This window comes from Thalassophryne amazonica, chromosome 14 (assembly GCF_902500255.1).
Source record: "Thalassophryne amazonica chromosome 14, fThaAma1.1, whole genome shotgun sequence".
In the NCBI taxonomy this organism is placed as follows: Eukaryota; Metazoa; Chordata; class Actinopteri; order Batrachoidiformes; family Batrachoididae; genus Thalassophryne; species Thalassophryne amazonica.
In genome coordinates this window covers 96,487,868-96,513,604 of record NC_047116.1, presented here as the reverse complement: position 1 = coordinate 96,513,604, position 25,737 = coordinate 96,487,868, and the positions used below count along the sequence as shown (strand labels likewise).

At 42.6% G+C, this 25,737-nt stretch overlaps 1 protein-coding gene across 1 annotated transcript; it reads left to right on the top strand.

Annotated features, from left to right (window-relative positions):
* Window positions 1–286: 286 nt before the first annotated feature.
* vwa8 (von Willebrand factor A domain containing 8) lies at window positions 287–13,491 on the top strand. Its single transcript, XM_034186199.1, has 4 exons — window positions 287–476; window positions 4,054–4,152; window positions 10,641–10,879; window positions 12,723–13,491. Exons 1-4 carry the CDS (start codon window positions 378–380, stop codon window positions 12,829–12,831), a joined length of 546 nt encoding a protein of 181 aa, XP_034042090.1. The 5' UTR covers window positions 287–377; the 3' UTR covers window positions 12,832–13,491.
* Window positions 13,492–25,737: the final 12,246 nt, after the last annotated feature.

The following is a 25,737-nucleotide window of genomic DNA, read 5'->3' as shown; positions in this document are numbered from 1 at the left end:
TGCTCACTTTCACTCTAGTCAATAACTAAATCCACAGCTAACGTGCTAGGCTATGGCCGCCACATTGTTTAACATAGCTGGAGCAAAGAGGCATGTTAGCATGTCCATCAAATACTAAAACATTATAAAGTACGTATCACAAGAAACGCCACAGTTTATATTAACCAACCTGCTTGTAATCAAAGAACAAAAAAGTAAATTTTCTGATTTTGCCTTTGTTCCTTGTGATAGATGATTCATTTCTGTTTTTTGTTCCTTGAAGTGGTTTGGATCCTTGGTCCTCATGTTTCCATGGTGCTGGTGTGTTTTGTTCGCAGCCCGGTAGTCCTCAGCAGAAACCTAAGCGTTTAAGGGTGCTGGCCGACGTGTCGGGGAGCATGTACCGCTTCAACGGCGTGGACGGAAGGCTGGAGCGCTCCATGGAGGCCGTGTGTATGGTGATGGAGGCTCTGGAGAACTACGAGCACAAGTTCAAGGTGAGGTACCTGAACATCTCTTCCCTGGAGACACCCGGCTGCTCCTTATGTCTCAGGTCACAACAGACTCTGCATAACCTGTGAAACAAAGTCCAAAGTTACAGCGATGCTGGAGTCTGCATCTTCTGAGCATCACCTGATGTTCACCAAACAGACGGAACTTCCTCTGAGGTTTTGCTTTATCAAAAATAAGAAGTAGAACAGCTTTAGGATTAGCTTTTAAAAGATTGTTTCATGAAGTATCAGTTTGTATCCATCCATTTTTTTTAAACCTGCTTATTCCAGTTATGGGCCAGTGGTCATTGGGCGAGAGGCAAGGTTCACCCTGGACAGGTCACCAGGTTGTTTGTGTTTCTCAAATGTGGTGAAGAGGTCTCTGGACTCACAACAACCATCTTTAACAACTTATGTCCAATGAACACCATCCTAATTACAGTTAGACACAATCCAACCACTAGGGGCAGTGGGCAGCCACAGTCCCATCGCCCGGGGACCAGCTCCAGATCTAGAGATGCTGCCTTGCTCAGGGGCAGAGAAAGGAGTAGACCCTAAATAAGCATGTTTTTGATTGTGAGAGGAAACCCACACCGATGCGGGGAGAACATGCAAACTCCACACAGAAAGACTGGGAATCGATCTCACAACCTTCTTGCTGTGAGACACCAGTGCTAACCACTAAAGCTTTATCTCCACAGTCTCCACAAACTCTTCTCACACCTGTGTTTTTGCTTCAGCAGCCAATGAAGCTTTAGTCCAGCTGCTGTTTCAAAACCTGAAAGCTGCTTCAGCAGTTTAGCAGGTTACTGATGGCTTCCTTCATTTGTGGTGGACGCCAGTGAGCTCTTAGGTTGGCATTGCCTGTCTGGATACAGCTCTGAGGGGTTGCTTCATCAGTTGAGGTTTGGAACATGGTTGACTCCAGCTTACAGAGCATCAGGAAAGTATTCATAGCACTTCACTGTTTCCACATTTTGTTACAACTTAATTCCAAAATATAGTAAATAAATTTTTTGCCTCAAAATTCTACTCACAACACTCCATAATGACAAGAAAAAGTTATTTTTAAATTTTTATTAAAAATAATGAAGAAATCACATGTTCATTAGAATTTACGCTCTTTGATCAATACTTTGTTGATGCACCTTTGGCAGCAATTCCAGCCTGAAGTCTTCTTGAATATGATGCCACAAGCTTGGTGCACCTATCTTTGGACAGTTTGGTCCATTCCTCTTTGCAGCACCTCTCAAGCTCCATCAGGTTGGATGGGGAGCATCGGTGCACAGACATTTTCAGATCTCTCCAGAGATCTCCAGATTCAGGTCTGGGCTCTGGCTGGGCCACTCCGGGACATTCACAGAGTTGTCCTGAAGACACTCCTTTGATAGCTTGGCTGTGTGTTTAGGGTCACTGTCCTGTTGAAAGATGAACCGTCACCCCAGTCTGAGGTCAAGAGCGCTCTGGAGCAGGTTTTCATCCAGGATGTCTCTGTACATTGCTGCAGAAGTCTACAGACAATTCCTTTGACTTCATGCTTGGTTTGTGTCAACTGTGGGACATTATATGTAGACAGGTGTGTGTCTTTCCAAATCATGTCCAATCAACTGAATTTACCCCAGATGGACTCCAATTAAGCTGTAGAAACATCTCAAGGATGATCAGTGGAAACAGGAAGCACCTGAGCTCAGTTTTGTGTTTCATGGCAAAGACTGTGAATACTTATGGACATGTGATTTCTTAGTTGTTGTTTTTTTAATAAACAAATGGCAAAAATCTAAAAAAAAAAAAAAAAAAAAAAAAAAAAACTTTTTTCACATTGACATTATGGGGTATTATGTAGAATTTTGAGGGAAAAAATTAATTTCATCCATTTTTGAATAAGGCTGTAACATAAAATGTGGAAAAAGTGAAAAGCTGTGAATACTTTTCAGATGCACTATACCACGTCACCTGTGCATCCAAGATACAACTGTACATCAGCAAAGTTAACAATTGATCTTTGGGTGAGGGCACTTAACAACCAGGTCCACCAGACCCTGTAGCCATCCTTACAGGTGGTGGATCCATAGAGCAGCTGTGCTGTTCAGGATCCAGCCAAGAGCCTCTGCTCAGTCAGCTCCTCTTCTCGGCCTGACTACAGGAACTTCCATGCTTTTCCTATTCCAACCAATGTTACTGAATTAGACTTTGGCTGATCCATTAGGGTCAAAGTAACTTTATACCCAAAAGGTTAGATTTGGTAGGTTTTTGAGTCACACCAGTTAATTTGCCTCAAGAAGCTGTAATGCCTTTGACAACACAGCGCCCCGGGATCAGGCACCCACAGACCCTCCACTGTGGTCAGGAGTGAATCCACGGAGCCAACCGTTCGTGCCATGAAGCATTAATCTCATTGGGGGGGGGTAAAAGAAGGGAGACAGACTTCTGGGCCCCGATGTGACACCCAATCCAGCTCAGTGCTGATCACATGTCAGTGTAGCGGCTTCTTTATGACACATCAGTGGCGTCAAAGTGCATCTGATAACACACAAACAGACACACAGTCTCTCTCACACACACACACACACACACACACACACACACACACACACACACACACACACACACACACACACACACACACACACACACACACACACACACACACACACACAGTACTATGAGTTCTTGAACCAAATTAAGAACTGTGACACGTACATCCCAGTCTTTTTGGGAATTCTATTTTAAATGTTGTGAAAGTTGATCAGTGTGGTGTAAATCTCTCGTCATGTTTCAGGTTGTATTCAGACACGGTCACGCTGTCATGTCACTGTTATTTACAGCTTCATTGATATTTTAGTCACCATGTTGTCTGTTTTCATGTTTGTGAGCTGCTGTGTTGAGGTGATTTCTTAAAATATTCAGCCAGTTTTTGTAGAACCACCTTAAAACCTTGAGTCTGGTCTGATGGAGCCACAGAAGCAGGATCAGGTGGAACCCTTTGATTCTGATAGACCAGCGTGAACCTGATCAGATCCAGTGTGTGCGTAGAAACAGACCGTGTAGGAGATAACAGCCGTATGTTGAAATAACATGCTAAGAGGAATTAGCATGTGTAATTTGTCCTGGTGTCACTGATGGGTTGTTGGTTCTTTACTGGCTTCTTGCTGCTGCTGCTGCTGCTCCCAGATAATCACAGAAGAACGTAGCTGTGAGGTTACTGACAGCACAAGACCACACAAACTCACACAATAATAATTCCAAATGAACACACTCATGTTTCAGCCAGCTATATGCTAACTAACTAAGTTAGCATGAGTTGTTGCTGAGTCATACTAGCCAGCTAGCTGTTAGCGCTACTGCCAGACAGATAATAAATAATACGGTGAAGGGAGAGTATTTCTTCTCCTCATTTTAGTCGTAAACCTGATTGTAAATGATATTTTTCTGTTTTTAGTCCAGTTCATTAATGTGGCGCGGCTAGCTGGTGCTAGATCAGGATGATGGAAAAGAACAAACCTCTTTCTGTGTCTTTGTTTCATGTTCTACTTTGATTTATGTGGTTTGTTGTCTCACTGACAGATTTGTGCTTCGTTTCCAGTATGACATAATGGGCCACTCAGGAGACGGCTTCGACATCGAGTTGGTCAAAGCAGACAGCATCCCCAAGAACAACAAGGAGAGACTAAAAGTCCTCAAGGTACGTCTTCAACATTGGTTCAGTATCTTAATTACGGCCAAACACCAGAGATAGTATGGAGTTTGATGGTCCATCCAGTGGTTTTGTTTGTGGACACGCAGATTCAGGTTTGTAATTTTTTTTCTTCAATCATGATCGAATCCTACAAACTGGGACTCAAACAGCAGACAAAAAAGGTGTGATGTGCAGCAATGTGTAAATTTAATGTCCCAAAAACTTTCAAAAGTGAGAAAAACCTGATGAAGAGTCAACATTTATGAATAAGTACAGTAGTGTTCAGAATAATAGTAGTGCTATGTGACTAAAAAGATTAATCCAGGTTTTGAGTATACGAGGTCTGTTAGAAAAGTATCCGACCTTATTATTTTTTTTAAAAACCATATGGATTTGAATCGTGTGATTGCGTCAGACAAGCTTGAACCCTCGTGCGCATGCGTGAGTTTTTCCACGCCTGTCGGTTGCGTCATTCACCTGTGTGCAGGCTTTGAGTGAGGAGTGGTCCAGCCCCTCGGCGGATTTTCATTGTCAGGAAATGGCGGAATGATTTGGGCTTTTTTTCCATCAGAATTTTTTCAGAAACTGTTAGAGACTGGCAGCTGGAAACCATTCGAAAAATTTATCTGGCTTTTGGTGAAAATTTTTTACGGGCTTCACAGAGAATAAGGACTGTTACTACAGCTTTAAAGGAGACCTGCATTGAAAAAAATGCCGTCAGATTTTTTGAACAAAAAATGACTTACATTTACACATGAGATCCTTCTGAATGTAGTAAAGTAAATCTGCAAGCCCAGATCTGTCATTCAACGGAGAAATCTTCATTTGAAAATGACAAATTTACAGCTAACATTTAGCCCTCCGCAAATTGTCCCTCTCATCATGGACGCTGCCGAGACGTCACGGACAAGACCCTCTCCCAGCATGCATTGCGCCAATTGTAATTTGTGGATTTACGTTAGTTTGCATCTGCACCTTTTTCTTGTCTTATACGGAAGGATCTACTTTTTTTAAAACTTCATATTGTCTTGCGGCACGTTTGGTGAGTACACATTTCTTTTATTTGTGCTAGAAAATTATTTTGGGGGACTTTTTCATACGCCCGTTTGATTGAGTGGTGTCGCAATGAAAATCTACTGTCTTTTGCCTCCGGTACCATCGCGGGATATGGAGGCGAGACCCGCAAAGAATCCCAGTCATTAAAAATATATAAACCTCTCTCAGCTTCCATGGAGCTTTGGGGCTCCGATTGCCGAGACGTGCGGTGCTGTGGATTTTGCAGCAAGAAGTCTGTCCTTGCAGCAACAGGTGTACCGGCCGCTTCTCATTAAAACAGCGAGCGTAGCGGAGGCAGAGAGCGGGAGAGGAAGAACGGCGCCCGCTGTCGATGTCGTTGCTGATCTGAGCACACAGATCTGTATCGCACATTCATTGCAGCTTACTTTTGGATGTTGAAACCAGGACGTGTATATGTAACATTACTAACAGATAAAATCAATTTAGTTCGTGACGCGAAGCCTCCGCTCGGCTTTCCATGACAAAATCTCTTGTTAAAAGTGAAATCTGCCGGAAAATGGTTGATGTCCAGCTCTTGTGATAACCAGAGAAAGTGCACTCGACGGTCTCGGCTCCACAGAGCCATCCGTTTAGAAATGATCCGGTGGTTTGTGGCTCTCGATGGCGGCACAGAGCGTGGCCGCCGAGCATCCTTAAAGCTGTAGTAACAGTGCTTATTCTCTGTGAAGCCCGTAAAATTTTCACCAAAAGCCAGATAAATTTTTTTGAATGGTTTCCAGCTGCCAGTCTCTAACAGTTTCTGAAAAAATTCTGATGGAAAAAAAGCCCAAATCATTCCGCCATTTCCTGACAATGAAAATCCGCCAAGGGGGCTGGACCACTCCTCACTCAAAGCCTGCTCACAGGTGAATGACGCAACCGACAGGCGTGGAAAAACTCACGCATGCGCATGAGGGTCCAAGCTTGTCTAACGCAATCACACGTGATTCAAATCCATATGGTTTTTGAAAAAAATAATAAGGTCGGATACTTTTCTAATAGACCTTGTATTTGTTATTGTTACATGGAAACAAGGTACCAGTAGATTCAGTAGATTCTCACAAATCCAACAAGACTAAGCATTCATGATATGCACACTCTTAAGGCTATGAAATTGGGCTATTAGTTTAAAAAAAGTAGAAAAGGGGGTGTTCACAATAATAGTAGCATCTGCTGTTGATGCTACAAACTCAAAACTATTATGTTCAAACTGCTTTTTTAGCAATCCTGTGAATCACTAAACTAGTACAACCCCTGGCAAAAATGATGGAATCACCGGCCTCGGAGGATGTTCATTCAGTTGTTTAATTTTGTAGAAAAAAAGCAGATCACAGACATGACACAAAACTAAAGTCATTTCAAATGGCAACTTTCTGGTTTCAAGAAACACTATAAGAAATCAGGAAAAAAAAAATTGTGGCAGTCAGTAACGGTTACTTTTTTAGACCAAGCAGAAGAAAAAAATATGGACTCACTCAATTCTGAGGAATAAATTATGGAATCACCCTGTAAATTTTCATCCCCAAAACTAACACCTGCATCAAATCAGATCTGCTCATTAGTCTGTGTCTAAAAAGGAGTGATCACACCTTGGAGAGCTGTTGCACCAAGTGGACTGACATGAATCATGGTTCCAACACGAGAGATGTCAATTGAAACAAAGGAGAGGATTATCAAACTCTTAAAAGAGGGTAAATCATCACACAATGTTGCAAAAGATGTTGGTTGTTCACAGTCAGCTGTGTCTAAACTCTGGACCAAATACAAACAGCATGGGAAGGTTGTTAAAGGCAAACATACTGGTAGACCAAGGAAGACATCAAAGCGTCAAGACAGAAAACTTAAAGCAATATGTCTCAAAAATGGGAGGAAACTGGAGTCAACGTCTGTGACCGAACTGTAAGAAACCGCCTAAAGGAAATGGGATTTACATACAGAAAAGCTAAATGAAAGCCAACATTAACACCTAAACAGAAAAAAACAAGGTTACAGTGGGCTAAGGAAAAGCAATCGTGGACTGTGGATGACTGGATGAAAGTCATATTCAGTGATGAATCTCGAATCTGCATTGGGCAAGGTGATGATGCTGGAACTTTTGTTTGGTGCCGTTCCAATGAGATTTATAAAGATGACTGCCTGAAGAGAACATGTAAATTTCCACAGTCATTGATGATATGGGGCTGCATGTCAGGTAAAGGCACTGGGGAGATGGCTGTCATTACATCATCAATAAATGCACAAGTTTACGTTGATATTTTGGACACTTTTCTTATCCCATCAATTGAAAGGATGTTTGGGGATGATGAAATCATTTTTCAAGATGATAATGCATCTTGCCATAGAGCAAAAACTGTGAAAACATTCCTTGCAAAAAGACAGATAGGGTCAATGTCATGGCCTGCAAATAGTCCGGATCTTAATCCAATTGAAAATCTTTGGTGGAAGTCGAAGAAAATGGTCCATGACAAGGCTCCGACCTGCAAAGCTGATCTGGCAACAGCAATCAGAGAAAGTTGGAGCCAGATTGATGAAGAGTACTGTTTGTCACTCATTAAGTCCATGCCTCAGAGACTGCAAGCTGTTATAAAAGCCAGAGGTGGTGCAACAAAATACTACTGATGTGTTGGAGTGTTCTTTTGTTTTTCATGATTCTATAATTTATTCCTCAGAATTGAGTGATTCCATATTTTTTTCCCTCTGCTTGGTCTAAAAAAGTAACCGTTACTGACTGCCACAATTATTTTTCCTGATTTCTTATAGTCTTTCTTAAAGCCAGAAAGTTACCATTTGAAATGACTTTAGTTTTGTGTCATGTCTGTGATCTGCTTTTTTTCTACAAAAATAAACAACTGAATGAACATCCTCCGAGGCCGGTGATTCCATAATTTTTTGCCAGGGGTAGTCTGGCGGCTAAGGGACAAATTTTAGGGGAATCATGCACTTTTATACAAAAGTGCCAAAACTTTATCAGAGGTACTTTATAGTGTCCTGAAGTATATAAGATCGGGAGACATTGAATCCATAAACGTCTACACTCTGAAAACTTGGGTTTAAGAGAATAACCATTTTCAGCCTTCTACAGCATATAATTCATGACAAACTCTTATCCAAATGTCTTTTTAAGTTCATAATATAAACTTGAAGGTTATGAAAAATGTATTAAGACTAAGTACGAATGCTTCGAATGTACTTCAGTGTCCTTACACTCTTAGAAAAAGCGTTAATCTAGGAAAAGTAACTAAATATTGTCTAACTCATTGTGAATATCAATATACCTATGCAATATAGCTGTTTGCGAGCATAGGGCAAAGGAAAGATGCTACTTATGCACTCTAACATATTTACACTCTAAAATAACAGTGTTTGAGCAGAAAGAAATGCTTTTTTCTTAATTACAAGAAATCAATTTTGTTTTTATGGCCATAACCATTATTATTATTGTTGTTGTTGTTGTTATCATTATTTTATGTTATTGGTATTAAGACGATTATCACCATATTTTTTTTAACTGAAATCATTGTAAATACCTGGTCGGAAAACTTCCTAGATATGCACAAATGTTTCATGAATATTTTTAATGAACTACTCTCTACAGCTTTCATGCTAGGAAGATCACAGTGACCTAATTTTATGTCTCAGAGGCAGAGGCCTGTTAAAGATCCCTACAGGCCTGAAATGAGTCCTGTACCTCTTTCCATTTTGAAACATACCACCCTGCTAATGTATAAGGATGTACGACAATGTATGACGCCGCACGACGGACGATACATGATCACCTAAGCACAGTATAGCTTTGCACTAGTTGCAGTAGCCATTCTCTACAGCTTAACAATGTCCAATCTTGATCACTGGCCCCCTACATAATAACCATATGATCGTATTGTCATATGAATAGCAAAATATACACTGTATTATAACCATGCAAGCATCCTTTAAAAAAAAGCAGGATACAGGGCTAAAATCAAATGTCTCCCGCTTTGACATGACTTAATATAACCTAAAGAGTCCCTGGACAAAGTTTGGGGGGGGGGGGAGCATACACCACAAAACTTGTCATCTGGAGTGTCCTCGTGACGCAGTTATGATTTTTATGCCCAGCACAGAGGTCCTTTAAATCATAAGTCCACGTGCAGTCCTTTGTGTTCTTGTGCGTGTTGGTCTAAAATGTGGCGCACTGATGGTGCGTTTGGTATCATGTGGAAGCAGAAAGTGACTGCTGTAGACCAGCAAAACCTGGTCTAAAGTCCAGCACCATGTATTTCAGGTATTTTGGCGATGCAATACCCCAGTGTGCTTTACATAATTCATTCATTCATTCATTCATTAGTGTGATGTATACAAAAAGCACACTAATATTACACACATCACACGTCTCCAAATTTATATTTGTCAGTCCAGAGTAAAAGCAGGTTCACGTGCAGCTTCCTGTGCTGCGAGTGGATGAGGAGCTGGTCTACCACTATGTGGACTTGTGTTCAAATCCTGCTCATGCTGACAGCCCGTCTCCTTGGATAAGACACTTAATCTGCACTCACTGTCTCAGTCCACCCACCTGTAAATGGGTACTGGCCTGGACTGGAGAGGTAAATGGTATCAGACCGGGGTCCTTTCCAAAGGAAGTTGTCGACTCATCCACTTGATGCTACAGAATGTGGAGATAAGCACCGGTATCAATGGGCCTCAGGGCCTACTTAGGTCTTCTTCTTCATGACACACATACAGGGAAATGATCTGGTGGATCAGCGTTGGGCTGGAGACCAGAGGATTCTCAGTTCAAACTCCTGCCATGCTGGAATCTTTCAAGTGGCCCTTGGGTAAGCTCCTTAACTCCCTAGTTGCTCCCGGTGTGCAGCTGAGCACCTTACATGGCAGCATGCTGACATCGGTGTGTGAATGAGTGAATGTGAGGTGTAATTGTAAAGCACTTTGAGCTGATTCTAGAAATGCAGTTCATTTTCCATTTACACGCAATAAAACTACTTTGAAAACAAACATTAACGGAAATAAAAGTAAACGTAGAAATCTTTGTTGCTTCACCTCAGGGAGTTTTGGTGGCTGCTGCTTGACAGCTTTGTACAGATCTAGTAACTCTCACTTGTTATCTAAAAGGCAGTGTGTACAGCATGCGCCAAATCCAGATCTAAAGGGAAACTACAGGTGATGATTGGATTGGTTTATTTCATGTTGTGCCCAAAACACGCCTCTGACTATTTAATCAGATAATTCCATGTGCGCTAATGGAGCCTTTGATTTTTGATGGAATAGAAATGTTTGGACACACTTTGTGGACTGCCTAAAACATTGGCACAGTCCTAAAGTTTTATGCAGTGCATTCTGGGAAGGCATCACTGTGTTTGGTGCTCAGAGAACTTGACCTCTCTAGAAGCAAACTCTTGTTTTTTGCTCTCTCCATTAATCTCCGCCCCTCACCCCGGCAGACCATGCACGCCCACGCCCAGTTCTGTATGAGTGGCGACTACACCCTTGAGGGCACCGATGCCAGCATCAAGGAGCTGGCACAAGAGGAGGCGGATGAGCACTTTGTGGTGGTGCTGAGTGATGCCAACGTGGAACGCTATGGCATCCGGCCGGAGTGCTTCGCTCAGGTCCTGACCTCTGACCCTCAGGTCCATGCATTCGCCATCTTCATCGGTTCCCTTGGTGATCAGGCTGAAAGGTAAGGAATGTTTTGTTTGAAGCAGTAGGAAGAAAAAGAAATCAGAGAAATCAAACGTTATTTTGTGATTATTTCAGTTCTGAAGCACAAACAAACACGGCGTCACAGGTGATGAAAGACATTATTGTAAGTTTCCCTGAAACAATCAATATTTCACTTTGCAAATCTGACTTTATTATGTTAGTATTCTCAGTGGAAAGAGTTGCTTACTACTAGCATAAAATATTTTTTTTTCCATTAATGAGCAGATTGCCCAATTGTGATGAATCAGGGTGACCCCCCCCCCCCCCAAAAAAATCTGTTGTATCTGCCCCTGAATGTCTCTCTGTGTGCAGCAGCTTCACTGCGCCTCAGTATGCTTTAACACATCTCACTTTGTACTGACATGTAAAGTGAAAGAAGATCAGACTGAGGTCACTTCAACTTGATTTCTGATCTCTAATTAAGTCTGTCTGCTGTTGTTCCTTTAAAAACATTTAATTTATATTTTAACATCATTATTGCTGCATCTTTTCAGCAATTATGTTGGTATGAATTCCACCTGAATTTACCTTCCATGTGTTTCTTTGAGGAAACAGTTCTTTATCAGATTGTGAGATTTTGAGGTGTGTTTTCCTCAGACGATGGCGGTCATGGTTCAGTGGCTCGGATCAGCAGTCTGTGACACAATGAGTCAGAGTCCACGTTATCTGTGCAGCTACGGTCCTCGTCTCAACAAGCACAGACGCGCCTGCCTTCTGCTGCATGAGCCGCAAGAACACAGGAAGACCGATGCAGGCAGTGACACTGATGAAAGCTCAGCTGCCGAGCACAGCCACAGGAATCCAAAGTACCCGGCTGGTACAGGTGGGCGACATCGCCCGCAAAAATGATGTCGCAATATTTTGAGAAAATTTGTGACTGATATTTATGACTATGTAGAAAAAAAAACTTGAGCAACACACTGCTCTCACTTTCAGGCGTGATTTAGGCTTGTGTCACTGTGTGCGCTCGAACATAAATACAAAGCTGCACAATCTGAAGTAACAAATGGAAAATTCCACATGAATTAAACAAAAAAATTAGCAGGACTTGTCCATCTATCAGAATTACAGTTCAGTAGGTGAAGGGTAGTTTGGTGAATAATCATCTGATGTTAATAAGTCCAAAACTAATGTCAGCCCTGATTGTGTAAATATGGCTGTCAGATTCTTGTCTGAAGGTTTTTAATCTTGGGGGAGGGGGGGGGGTCTCTGCCCTCAGACAAACAATATGACGGCCCTCCAGTGCATGCGTGCTGGTTTTAAATCCAGCTTGGGGTTGTGTCAGGCTTCCGACTCGCTACATCCAGTCAGTGGGATTGAGGGTGCAGGTACGTACACGTGCGCACTGCTGTGGAGGATCTGTCACCCTTTAAAACCAGTCGGTCTGGACGGTGAGTGGAGTCTGCAGTCTTACAATCCTCATTTCAGTCAGTTGCACAGTATCTGTGTCCTCGGGTTGTTGCTTGCTCCTGAGCAGGAACTGGTGCTGATGACCTCACAGCAGAACATCCATCTTTGAAGAAGCTCCACAAAGACCAGTTTCTATGATGTGAGGTTTAAATGTAAAAATGGTGAAGTCTGTGGTTTCAGTTGGACTTTATATTGCGGATTTTACAAATAAACAAGACGAGAACAGTTGAGGGTTTGATTTGACACAAACGAGGGGCCGCTCTGCCTTTGATTCACCTCAACCAAAACCGATACGAGTATCAATCAACTGGAGAGAAATTCTCGTCTGTCATTTTTATTTTAGGAATAATTGTTTATCCATCTTTTTAATCTAAACAGTGCTCTTTTTTTGTTTGTTTGTTTGTTTTTAGACTCCAAAAGACCCTCCCAGCAGGAAGATCCTTTGTTGCCATGGACACCAAGCAGATTCCCCAAATCCTGCAGCAAATCTTCACGTCTACCGTGCTGTCCAGTGTCTGAGGCACACGTGCACACTGTGCACGCACAAACTGAGGACCAGTTCTGTGCAGAGTCACTTTACTTCACATGGATCAGGACTTCAGATCACTAAGAGAATGTCTGTGAAGTCACAGAGGCCTTTAGGTCAGTTGTGTGTGTGTGTGTGTGTGTGTGTGTGTGTGTGTGTGTGTGTGTGTGTGTGTGTGTGTGTGTGTGTGTGTGTGTGTGTGTGTGTGTGTGTGTGTGTGTCATATTCACATAATGTGTGAAATAATGAAACATGTCCTGTCCCGTTCTTCATGAAGGTCACTCCGCCCGCTTTGAGGCTGCACCTCACTGTGTACCGTTAGTGTTTCATTAACGTTATACCGGCGGTCATTTTCCAGGACAAACAGCTGGAACACTGATGTAAACACATCACTGTCACACAGGAGAAAATTATACAGCTGCTCGTGATGATGACAGTCCTGGTCTCTTTTTTATGACCGCGCCTGAACGCAGCATAGTGAAGCTCGTTCAGGTTGTCCCGCGTGCACACACTCTTAGCGTTAGCGTGTACATTCTTGTTAATTTATCTGTTAAGTCCATTAAACAATGTACGAAATGTTAATAAATCATCTTAAGATCGTTCCTGTCATCAGGTCTGTTATTATTGAGAAGAATAAATCATAAAATTACTCTTAAATGTTTCTTCTTTTTTTTCCTTTCCACCAGCTTTGATGGTGTGATTGTTTGGTTGTTTGTTTGTCATTTAGTGTGAATGTTTCCATGAGGGTAGCACGGTGGTTAGCACTGTTACCTCACAGTGAGAAGGTCATGGGTTCAATTCCTGTCTGTGACCTTTCTATGTGGAGTTTGTATGTTTCCCCCATGTTTGTGTGGGTTTCCTCCTGGTGCTCCCACATCCAAAGACATGCAGGTTAGGTGGATTGGAATCTTTACATTGTCGGTAGGTGTGCGAGTGGGTGTGAATGTGTTTGTTTGTCTGTTTGTGGCCCTGATACAGACTGGCCTCCTGTCCTGGGTGAACCCTGCCTCGTGCTCTATGACTGCTGGGGTAGGCTCCAGCCCCCCGCGACCCTTAATTAGACTAAGCGGTTGAAGATGAGTGTGAGAGTGTTTCCATTTTCATGCGACGCTGTGAAAATGTGAAGCAGACGAAACCATAAAGTTTGGGTTCAAATTTTATGAAGACGAGATGGCAACATGTCAAACAGAATTTTTTCTTGTTGATGTTTGTGCTCTGAATCGGCGCCCTCTGGAGGTCGTGTTGTTGTTGGGTTTTAAATTAACGAATTCTAAAAAATAAATGAATCAATTTTTACTAAACTAGATCCAGCGCTGCTTCTCATCAGACACATGCACTCGGTGCTGCACTTTCAGCTCATTCTGAGTCACACCAGCAGGGGCCCTATCTGGATTATAAAGTGCAGGTTTCATGCATGTAAGGCTGCCATATTTTTACAGATTTGTCCGTCATAATTGCTTTTGGGCTTCTGTAATTACTTTGTGTTCCTTAATAATATTTTTCTATGCTTTTTTTTTTTCTTTTTTGCTGGTCAAGTTGTTCCAAACTGATCAAAAATGTCTTATTTTTCACCTTCCTCTGCCTCCAGACGCGGGCATTGCCGTTACTGTTGTAGCCTCATTTGCACTCAGACAGCAGAGCAGAAATGGTCAGTATCATCTCAGGCGACAGTCACCTTTATCTGCCAGGACTTTTATGTGTTGGTAATGTCAGTGTTTCAGTTTTTACTTAATTTTTTTATTTTGCGGTCACATCACAGAAATGCACTGGATGACTGGACAGTGAGACGAAGTTGAACAGATCCATTTTTTTCACACTGCAAAAAGTGTTGCATAATTAACAGAATATGAGCAGGAAGAGATGGCAACAGAAAAATAATTTTATTTAAAAAAAAAATTGATTGCAATACTAAATGAGCCAATTGTTTCAGTTGTTAATTCACCAGTTGTTATTATGACATGAATAACAGATTCCGAAGGCTCAAAACACCTAACGAAACATTAGTTTCAGGAAATTATGCACCACTTCACAGTGCTTAAAACACTAAATGAGCAAACTGCTTCTGAAAACGAGTCAGTTTTCAACATCACAAATCTGAAATGTTATTTCATACAGTGGGGCCAAAACGTATTACAAGTTCTCCTACTTAGAAAGACGAGAGAGGTCTGTAATTTTCATCATAGGTACACTTGAAAATGAGAAAAAAAAAAAAAAAATCCAGGAAATCACACTGTAGGATTTTAAAGAATTTATTTGTAAATTATGGTGGTAAGTAAGTATTTGGTCACCCACAAACAAGCAAGATTTCTGCCTCTCACAGACCTGTAACTTCTTTAAGAAGCTCTTCTGTCCTCCACCTGTTACCTGTATTAATGGCACCTGTTGGAACTCGTTATCTGTATAAAAGACACCTGTCCACAGCCTCAAACAGTCAGACTCCAAACTCAACCATGGCCAAGACCAAAGAGCTGTCGAAGCACACCAGGAAGAAAATTGTAGACCTGCACCAGGCTGAGAAGAGTGAATCTATAGTCAAGCAGGTTGGTGTGAATAAATCAACTGTGGGCGCAACTGTAAGAAAATGGAAGACATACAAGACCATTGATAATCTCCGTCAATCTGGGGCTCCACACAACATGTCATCCCGTGGGGTCAAAATGATCGTGAGAACAGTGAACAAAAATCCCAGAACTACACGGAGGTACTTGATGAATGACCTGCAGAGAGCTGGGACCAAAGTAACAAAGGCTACACACTATGCAGAGAGGGATTCAAATCCTGCAGTGCCAGGCTTGTCCCCCTGCGTAAGCCAGTATGTGTCCAGGCCCGTCTGAAGTTTGCCAGAAAGCATATGGATGATCCAGATGAGGATTGGGAGAATATCATGTGGTCAGATGAAACCAAAATAGATCTTTTTGGTAAAAACTCAACTCGTCGTGTTTGGAGGAAGAATGCTGAGTTGCATCCCAAGAACACCATATCTACTGTGAAGCATGGGGGTGGAAACATCATGCTTTGGGGCTGTTTTTCTGCAAAGGGGACAGGACGACTGATCCGTGTTAAGGGAAGAATGAACGGGGCCATGTATCATGAGATTTTAAGACAAAACTGCCTTCCATCAGTGAGAGCATTGAAGATGCAACGTGGCTGGGTCTTCCAGCATGACAATGATCCCAAACACACTGCTCAGGCAACGAAGGAGTGGCTCCGTAAAAAGCATTTCAATGCCTTGGAGTGGCCGAGCCAGTCTCCAGACCTCAACCCCATAGAAAATTTGTTGAGGTGAGTTGAAAGTCCATGTTGCCCAGCGACAGCCCCAAAACATCACTGCTGTAGAGGAGATCTGCATGGAGGAATGGACCAAAATACCAGCTACAGTGTGTGCAAACCTGATGAAGACTTACAGGAAACGTTTGACCTTTGTCATTACTAACAAAGATTATGTTACAAAATACTGAGTTGTACTTTTGTTATTGATCAAATACTTATTTTCCACCATAATTTACAAATAAATTCTTTAAAAATTCTACAATGTGATTTCCTGGAATTTTTTTTCTCATTTTGTCTCTCATAGTTGAAGTGTACCGATGATGAAAATTACAGATCTCTCTCATCTTTCTAAGTAGGAGAACTTGCACAATCAGGGACTGACTAAATACTTTTTGGCCCCACTGTAAATATACTTTTTACCATACAGATAAAGTAGATTTTAATCCACAGTTTACTGGAATGTGTAAATTTATTTCCCCAAAAATAAATTTATGATTTTTCTCAAAAAAAAAAAAAGAAAAAATGGATATATCTGGTTTTGGAAACAGACTCTTCATATGTATATGTTTGCTACACGTATGTGAGAATTCTTTGCTTTATTTCTTTCTTTATTGTTTTCAGCAGATGGTCTCCCCTCTGACTTTGGTCTGCATGAGTGTTCTTCCTGTCATGAAAAAACACCTGAGAGAGTGTGTGTGAGTGAGAGATGTGTTGCCAGTGTGTGTGCTCAGTGGGTGGGTCACGTTCAACCTCGTGTGATGCGCCTTTGAGCGACTGATGTTGTGATTTGATGCTGCATGAATAAGTTGAGTTGAAGTCTAATTGTTTGATTATTCAGTTTGAGGATGTGATTTATTTCTGTTCTGTTATTTCTGCAGGTGTAACACATTTGAAATGGTCTAACTTTAAATTTGTAATGTTACATTTTTTGTGTATTATTAGCTGCAGCACCAAGCCCCACCCCTTAAATCCAAATCGTTCTTGAATGAAGAACATGTTACATGAACTGCTGAATGGAATGAGATCAAAGCTGAAAGGTTTCTGAGTCGTTTGGTCGTGTTGAAGAACTTTATTTGGAACCTTGTGGAGTTTGGATGTTTGGCTCCGTGTTGTGTGTCTGCAGTGAGGCTGTGGCCCTTTGTGAAGTCACAACCTGTTGCCTGTCTCTTCTCTCTCTCTCTCTCTCACACACACACACACACACACACACACACACACACACACACACACACACACACACACACACACACACACACACACACACACACACACACACACACACACACAGTGAGCTGCAGTGTGCACGTGGCCTGCCCATTTCATAGCTTGGAGGATTGCAAAAGATAGTTGATCGTCTGGACCAGTTCAGGGTTGCATCAGTGATTTCAGGGTGCGTGTTTGCTCACACTCTCACACACATGCACAGAGTCTTCTAATGTGGATCAGACGGTCTGAAGTCAGCAGGTCGGGTTGCACCTTGAGTGATCCAGTTTGCACCCATGCGTCCACTCTCGTGTTCAGATCGAGGCCGATCGATTGAGTCCCGACAGGTGGCTCACTGAGTCCTGTGAAGGAGGAGAGCCATGTGGTGCTTGTGTGCTCACTTCGTGGGTAGCTGTCAGTCAGTCAGGGCGTGTTCACATTTGTGGTTGCTGTGATCTTGGTCATTGTTTTGACACAGATCTGATTCTTTCTGTGTCGTATGAACAAGACCAAACAGATCCATGTTTGTATCAGGTTACAGACCGCGTGTGGAAAGAATCCAGGTCTAAGTATCTTTCTGTTCATGCTGCGGGTGGGTGGAGTTGGGGGGTACCACAGGTGTGCCACGTGCATGTACAACCCCAAACAGGAAAAAGTTTGAACCCTGTGGAAAATGCAAAGTAAAATAAAACAAAACACCACCGCAGTGATACTGTTACTTTGACTTCTATTTCATTGTAACAATCAGAGTTTTGTTTTTTTGTTTTTAATTAGAATTTTCTGAGAAATGAGGTTGTAAAACATGTTTCTGTGTAGGCTCTCAGTTGTCCAGGTGGTTTCCATAGTAGAGAAGCTTGAATCTTCGACTGGACTGGGTTGCTTGACGCGAGGACGTTTCGCTTCAAATCGCAGAAGCTTCCTCAGCTAAAATTCTTGCTCTGGTGGTCTGACTTCTTGATTATTCTTCTCTACAAGAGTCAAGACAGAAGTCAGACCACCAGAGCAAGAATTTTAGCTGAGGAAGCTTCTGCGATTTGAAGCGAAACGTCCTCGCGTCAAGCAACCCAGTCCAGTCGAAGATTCAAGCTTCTCTACTATGTTGTAAAACATGAATAAATTATTCAATAAATGGTACTTGGTCCCTTTAACTAGAGATGTGAATGAGACTTCTATTGTCATTCAGTGTGTTTGAACACTGCAGCACTGTGTACACACACACACACACACACCCCTTTCTGGTATGTGTTGGTCCACCTGATTCTGTGTGGTTCTGGAAACATTCCTCAGACACTTTGGTCAATATTGACTTGATGACATCACACAGTTACCGTCTATTCAGATTCTGACCTTGGCACTGTGACAGCAGAAGTCCAGACTCATTAGACCAGGAAGCATTTGGGCGGTCGCATCTCATCCTCTCTCTTCTCTTTCTGTGTTTCTCCATGTCTGCCCCAACATTCAAAAGTCCCAATTCTTCAAACTATATTTGGAATAACCCTAGAATTGATCAGCTGACCTCTCAACGCTGTTGACACCATCTTTTGAACAAGGAAATCAGGGCTGGGGACCCTGCTGGCCCAGATGGAACCTATCCTGTGGGCCATGTTCTTGATGCCTGGGAGAAGTGACGCATCACGTGCTTGGCACCATTCTCTGTGGAAGTCGTTGAGGATTTATTCTTATTGCAGGAGGGCTTTTGCTGCTTGGATCAGGCGCTGCTCTGACCTACCGGGAAATTGGTAAGACAGCTGCTGCCAAAAACCACAACCCCACATCTGTCTGTCATGATTAATGAGGTGGGCAAGGCGGTACCTTTCTCAGACTGGATTATCTCTTGAACTTAAATGCAAATTAGGAATCATTTCGTAGCAAGTCTGCCGTGCAAAGTGATTGATGTTGGAGACCAGTGAATATTCATCAATATATTGGAATATTGGATCTGGACAGTTAAAGAGAGGCCATATTGGAACTCTGTGCTTCTCTGCCTAACCCAAACATGGCAGTCTTATCAGCTACCAAAGTTCAAAATGCCCCGTTTGTTTTCCTCCAGAAGGATTTCAATGGCCTTGGTGAAGCATCTGGCTCCCTCTTCATTTGCCCTCCCCTACAGTCTGCGGTTGTCGTCAAGGCCACTCCAGACTCTACACATACATGAACAGAGACTAATATGAACTCATCTTCACACATGTGGCTGCCATGAGGTCATGTGACACACATGGAGGACAAACACTGGACAGTATTTGTCATTTCATTAAGAAAATCAGATATTTCACAGACATTTCTGATCTATAACAAGTTTAACAGAGTTTCAGTTTAACAAAAAAGTGAATGAACAAACAGAAACATCAAAAGATAATTCAAAGCAGGCCAGACGGTGAGTTCCATTACTAATGCTGACATCATCCACAGCAAGTGATTGAGATGCTGAGGTCAGTGTTGTCATGACAACAAACAAATATTCTGATGTTTGTCTGCTTGAAGCTGCTGAGTTTATCAGATCCTCAAGTTCTGCTTCTGCTTGACACTGAAGAAAAGAAAGAAGAAGAAAAGCCCTAATCCACAGAGAGACACCCCCTCAGCCAGCTGGTTCTGGGACTCTCTACGCAAACACAAGCAGAGCCACCAAACACAAACACTGTTAGACTAAACCAAATTATAAGAAAGCAAAAAGAAAACTATGTGGTGCATTGGGGAAAAAAAATCTACCAAAAACCAGAGTAAACTGGAATGCTGTTTGTCCCTAAACAGACAGAACTCGGTGGCAGAATACCTGAGCACTGTGACCAACCCAAACCTCAGGAAATCCTTGACCACGTACAGACTCAGTGAGCACAGCCTGGCCGTGGAGAAAGACCACCACAGACAGACCTGGCTCCCCAGAGAAGACAGACTGTGACAGACCCACTGCTCACACCAGGTGGAGGCCGAACTGCACTTCATGACCACCTGCCCGCTGCACCAAAGAGACACGAACAGAGACAGAGATCACAAACAGCCAAACAGACAAAAGGACAACAAACACAGCAGCAAGGTTTGTTAAGACGAAAAGAAGGAACGGACACAAACCACCATAAACCCAAGACAGGAGATTAAACTCCTACATCACTTTATCTACATATAATATAACACAGTTTACAGGATAGTATATTTTTACACAGAAAGCACAATTTTTATGATTATTTCAATCCCACATCTCCTGTTGACACATTTATTTACTGTAAAATATTGTTAATTGTATGTACATCTTGGCAGCACGGTGGCTTAGTGTTTAGCACTGTTGCCTCACAGCAAGAAGGTTGTGGGTTCAATTCCCACCTGTGGCCTTTCTGTGTGGAGTTTGCATGTTCTCCCCGTGTTTGTGTGGGTTTCCTCCGGGTTCTCCGGTTTCCTCCCACATCCAAAGACATGCGGGTTAGATGGATTGGAATCTTTAAATTGTCTGTAGGTGTGCGAGTTGGTGTGAATGTGTTTGTTTGTCTGTTTGTGGCCCTGTGACGGACTGGCGTCCTGTCCTGGGTGAACCTCGCCTCATGCTCTATGACTGCTGGGATAGGCTCTGGCCCCCGTGACCCTTAATTGGACTAAGTGTTTGAAGATGAGTATGTGTGTGTATGTACAGCTTTATAAGTTTTGTTTTTTGCTCTATGTAAGACTTGCTTTGACAACATAAATGTGTTTCCCATGTCAATAAAGTTCCATTGAAATTGAAAATTGAATTGAGAGATGGACAGAGACTGAGAGAGTCACAGATATAGAAACAGACACAGAGAGAGAGCATGTGTCTGTCAGAGGAATAACAAATGAAATGACCATTCTTTGCTCTGCCAGACAGCAGGGGGCAGCAATCTAAACTCCAAACTTTTTCTTTGTTTCCCATCATGAATGTGTGAAAGCAGCAGACAATATTCACAAACCTCTTATGATCACATAATGTCCATCCACAGTATCTGCTGGTTCCTCACTGATCGGGTCAGTGGAATTATTGCTGCTTTCCACAATTTCTTCCATCTGTTGTTGTCTCCAAGTCCTCTGTAAAACCATCATGACTCTGATCTGAAGGACTGACGACCCGTCAAAACCTGGACCCACTTCTACCCGTGAGAACAAGCTCTGGAACCTTATGTTTGGCCTGTTGTCCACTCCCATCTTTAGCAAATAATTATTTAATTGTCCGCCCTGTCTGTCTGTCTGTCTGACTGACTGACTGACTAACTGTCACTCCATAGACAGACAGCTTCTATGGGAGATGAAAAACAAATAAACACAGAAAAAAAGACAGAAAAAGTGAAATTACACAGAATGTGAAGCTGAAGGTGATTGTAGAGGAGGAGAAAAGAATGAGTGAATGAATTACAGCACATACAACCAACACAATTCACTCAGTAACAATAACAGGCTGGTTGGGTTAATCTGAATGATTTTCAGAACAGTTTCTCCTTTGTAGAATGGATGTATTATTATTAATGTATTATTATCCCTCAGTCACTCACTCATCTTCAACCGCTTTTCCGTGATCGGGTCGCGAGGGCAGCAGCTCCAGCAGGGGGCCCCGGACTTCCCTTTCCCATGCCACATTGACCACATTTGACTGTGGGATCCCGAGGTGTTCCCAGGCTGGTGTGGAAATATAATCTCTCCACCTCGTCCTGGGTCTTCCCTAGGGTCTCCTCCCAGATGGATGTGCCTGGAAAACCTCCTTAGGGAGGCGCCCGGGTGGCATCATTACCAGATGCCCGAATCACCTCAGCTGGCCCCTTCCAACGTGAAGGAGCATCGACTCTACTCCGAGCTCCCCACGGATGACCGAACCTCTCACCTTATCTCTAAGGGAGACACCAGCCACCCTCCTGAGGAAGCCCATTTCAGCCACTTGTACCTGCAATCTAGTTCTTTCGGTCATGATCCAACCCTCATGACCATAGGTGAGAGTAGGAACAAAGATTGACCAGTAGATCGAGACCTTTTCATCACAACACTACGGTAGAGTGAATGCAACACCACCCCTGCTGCTCCTCACACTCCATTGTCCTTTCACTTGTGAACAAGACCCCAAGGTAATTGAACTCCTTCTCTTGGGGGTAAGACTGCATTCCCTACCCGGAGTAGGCAATCCATCGGTTTCCTGCTGAGAACCATGGCCTCAGATTTAGAGGTGCTGATCCTCATCCCAGCTGCTTCACACTCAGCTGTGAACCGATCTAGTGAGTGTTGGAGGTCACAGGCCGATGAAGCCAACAGGACCACATCATCTGCAAAAAGCAGAGCTGAGACCCTGAGCCCACCAAACTGGAAACCCTCCTCCTCCCGACTATGCCTCGATATCCTGCCCATGAATATCACAAACAGGATTGCTGACAAGGCGCAGATGGTGCGGATAATATTATCTATTATAATAGCCAAGTGGCCTCTATGTGCATGTGTGGGTTTGGCTTCGATCATGGAGAAACCGGGGAGAGCTGACATTTGCTATTTGGTATGCTTATGTATTTTGGGTCAAAGATGTAAGTACAAAATATAATTGTAAATATGGTAAAAATACATGGATGACACAAGAAAGTTAAAAACGCTTATTTCCATTGTGGTCCATTTAAAAATCATTCAACAAAATAGAAATAATAATAAAATAATCATAATAATAATAGTGTGTATATGATAACAAGAACCTAAACAATTTATAAATACATTAAGATAGTAAATTCATGTTAAAAATGACATCATTAAAAGGAAATTATAAGGTTGAGTTCTTCTAAATACTGAGGTCTAGGTTCTAAAAACATTCTGCACTCACGTCATTCCAACTCATAGAAACTTTGCTTAATTTATTACCACCCTTGAAAAATGTCAGCTACCTTTTTTCCAGTTCAGTTCATAGGTATTTGGCCCCTTGGTGTTTCATACATTCTAATTTGCTTATGCCATTTCAAATGAAGAAAATATGAAAAGTACAAAAAATAAAAATTTCTAAAATTATCTTCTTTAAACACAAACTGAAAGTAAATCTCTACAACTTGATATAAGTCAATTAAATATATAAAAGCCAAGATGATGAGTTGCATAAGTAATCAGCCCCTTTGGTATAATACCTGTAAACAGTTTATTTGCCAGTTTTCTTCAGATAAGTCAGGGGATGGATACATGAACATTTCCAAGTCACTGAATATGTCTTGGACTTTATTTACATCAATGATAAAGAAATACAAACAGTATGGGACTCTATGGTTGATAGTTCTCAAAACTGAGTGACTGTGCAAGAAGGAGAAGAATGAGGAAAGCCACCAAGAAACCCAGAAAACCCAGAAGAAGTTATAGGCTTCTGTAGCTGTGATTGGAGAAATTGTGCAGTGCAAGTTTTGCATTTTGTATCACCAGTTATACAGCTTCATGATGAAGTGCTAAAGAGGGTTTTCTTCAAAAGAAAACCTCAGAGTTCAGCTATAATTTGCCAGAAGGTCCATCTGAGATGCAAGCCTAGATCTGATGTTTTGGTGAAAGATGTTTTGGTGTGGTTGTCCTCAATAGGCCACAGCAGGCCGTCCTATACCCAACAAACCCTAACCGACACCTATAGGAACCCACCACAGGCCTTCATCACGTCCACGAAGCACATGGAGACCGGATGTACAAACTCCTCTAACTCCGCTGGGACCCTGGGAATGTTCTACTCCATGACCTGGACAGAATCTGTCCCCATCCGTGCCAGCTTTCACAGTCCTTCAGAGACATCAGTGTTCCCAAAGAGGACCAGCAGCCTGACCAGCCGGAATCATCTCCCAAGGAAGGCTTGAGAGGCCGGGCTGCAAGCAAAAAGAAGCAGAGGATCACAACCCCTGAGCCATCGAGGATACACCTTCAACATGTCCATGCAGAGCAAGACGCTGGACCAGATCCCTGTGCTGATGACAGTGACGCGCTTCACATCGCTGCAGGTGACACAGTTCTTCTCCCCTCAGAAAAACCTGTTCATATGCAAACTGGACCTTAATGAGTGAGTGATGCCGCCGCAGGCGGAACCCTGACCCGCTGCTCCACAGGGACGAGTGGAAAACACAATCCCAACCTGCCTGGGAATGCCAGAGGTCATACGGAGGTGAAGGTGAAGACAGACATACCAGTAAAAGGAGGGAGGAAAATAAAGATGTGAAAGACACGGAGGGATAGAAAGGGAGCCTGAAATAGCTTTATTATTACCAATCAAAAATATAAAAAAGATAAATGATTCATAATAATCCACTGGATCTCGGGGAGGTGATGGTCTAGTGGTTAAGGTAATGGGCTTGAGACCAGAAGATCCTCAGTTCAAATCTCAGCCTGACAGGAAAATCACTAAGGGCCCTTGGGCAAGGTCCTTAGTCCCCTAGTTGCTCCCAGTGTGCAGTGAGCGCCTTGTATGGCAGCACCCTGACATTGGAGTGAATGTGAGGCATTATTGTACAGCACTTTGAGCGTCTGATGCAGATAGAAAAGCGCTATATAAATGCAGTCCATTTACCATTTATCTCCACAGCTTGAAATATGAACATTAAAATGTTAAATTATGTCTGAAACAATGAGCTGAAGGAACATCTAGGGGATTTTATTTCTGAGATTTAAAATGTTAAAGTATTTAAAAGATGTTCTGACTGTATGTGACGTGTCTATTTCTCTCTCTCTGTTTGACAGTTGATATCAGAAATGACCTTCTGTTTTTAGGTCTCTGTCACACTGAGGACTGAAATTCTTCCAAAGTCCCTGCCCAGTGAATCATTGCCCTCTGTCCCCACCTGGCCCTCTGTCCCCGGCTGGCTGTCCTCTTGAATGGGACTCTTGTGTCATTTCTTCATATTTGGCCTTTTCCCCAGTTCATTGACTTTTTTCCATCTTTTCTTGCAGTGGCACAACAATAAGCTCCTTTGTCTCTCTGGACTGTATCCGTCTGTTTTTTATATCCGAGTCTTGGAAACCTCTTCAGCTGCTGCTGGTCTTCCTGAGGCTCCTGTCTTCATGAAGCTGGTATTAACTGGATTCAGATATGATACACAGCATCGTTTTCATCACAAAACACATTTACCGAGTGTTTATCTTCTTCACATCCACCGTGGCATCTTTCGGTGAACTGAAGTCTTTTTGCACTCCTCCGTCGAGCAGCACAGTCTGGAAACACAGAGAGCCTCTGGTCCAGACTCTCTGACACGCTGCAAAACATCCACACCGTCATGTTGGTCATGAAACTTGGCTATGATTGGTCAAGGACATTCACCTAGTCTTGGAGCCGTCTGTGTTCTCGGTCCAATCATGAAATCTACAAAGACCATGGTTTACTTCACAGAGGTCCTTTCATGCCTTTGGTACGGCTGCAAAGCCGGAACTCTCTACAATAAACCAAATCTAAAGACTTGACTATTTCCATTTCTAGGAATCTCCAGGGAGGATCGTGTCTCAAACACTGA

Coding starts and splice junctions, on each gene's coding strand:
- vwa8 (XM_034186199.1), top strand. CDS start 378: ATGTACCGCTTCAACGGCGTGGACGGAAGGCTGGAGCGCTCCATGGAG. Junction 477..4,053: donor ACTACGAGCACAAGTTCAAG/GTGAGGTACCTG, acceptor CTTCGTTTCCAG/TATGACATAATGGGCCACTC. Junction 4,153..10,640: donor AGAGACTAAAAGTCCTCAAG/GTACGTCTTCAA, acceptor TCACCCCGGCAG/ACCATGCACGCCCACGCCCA.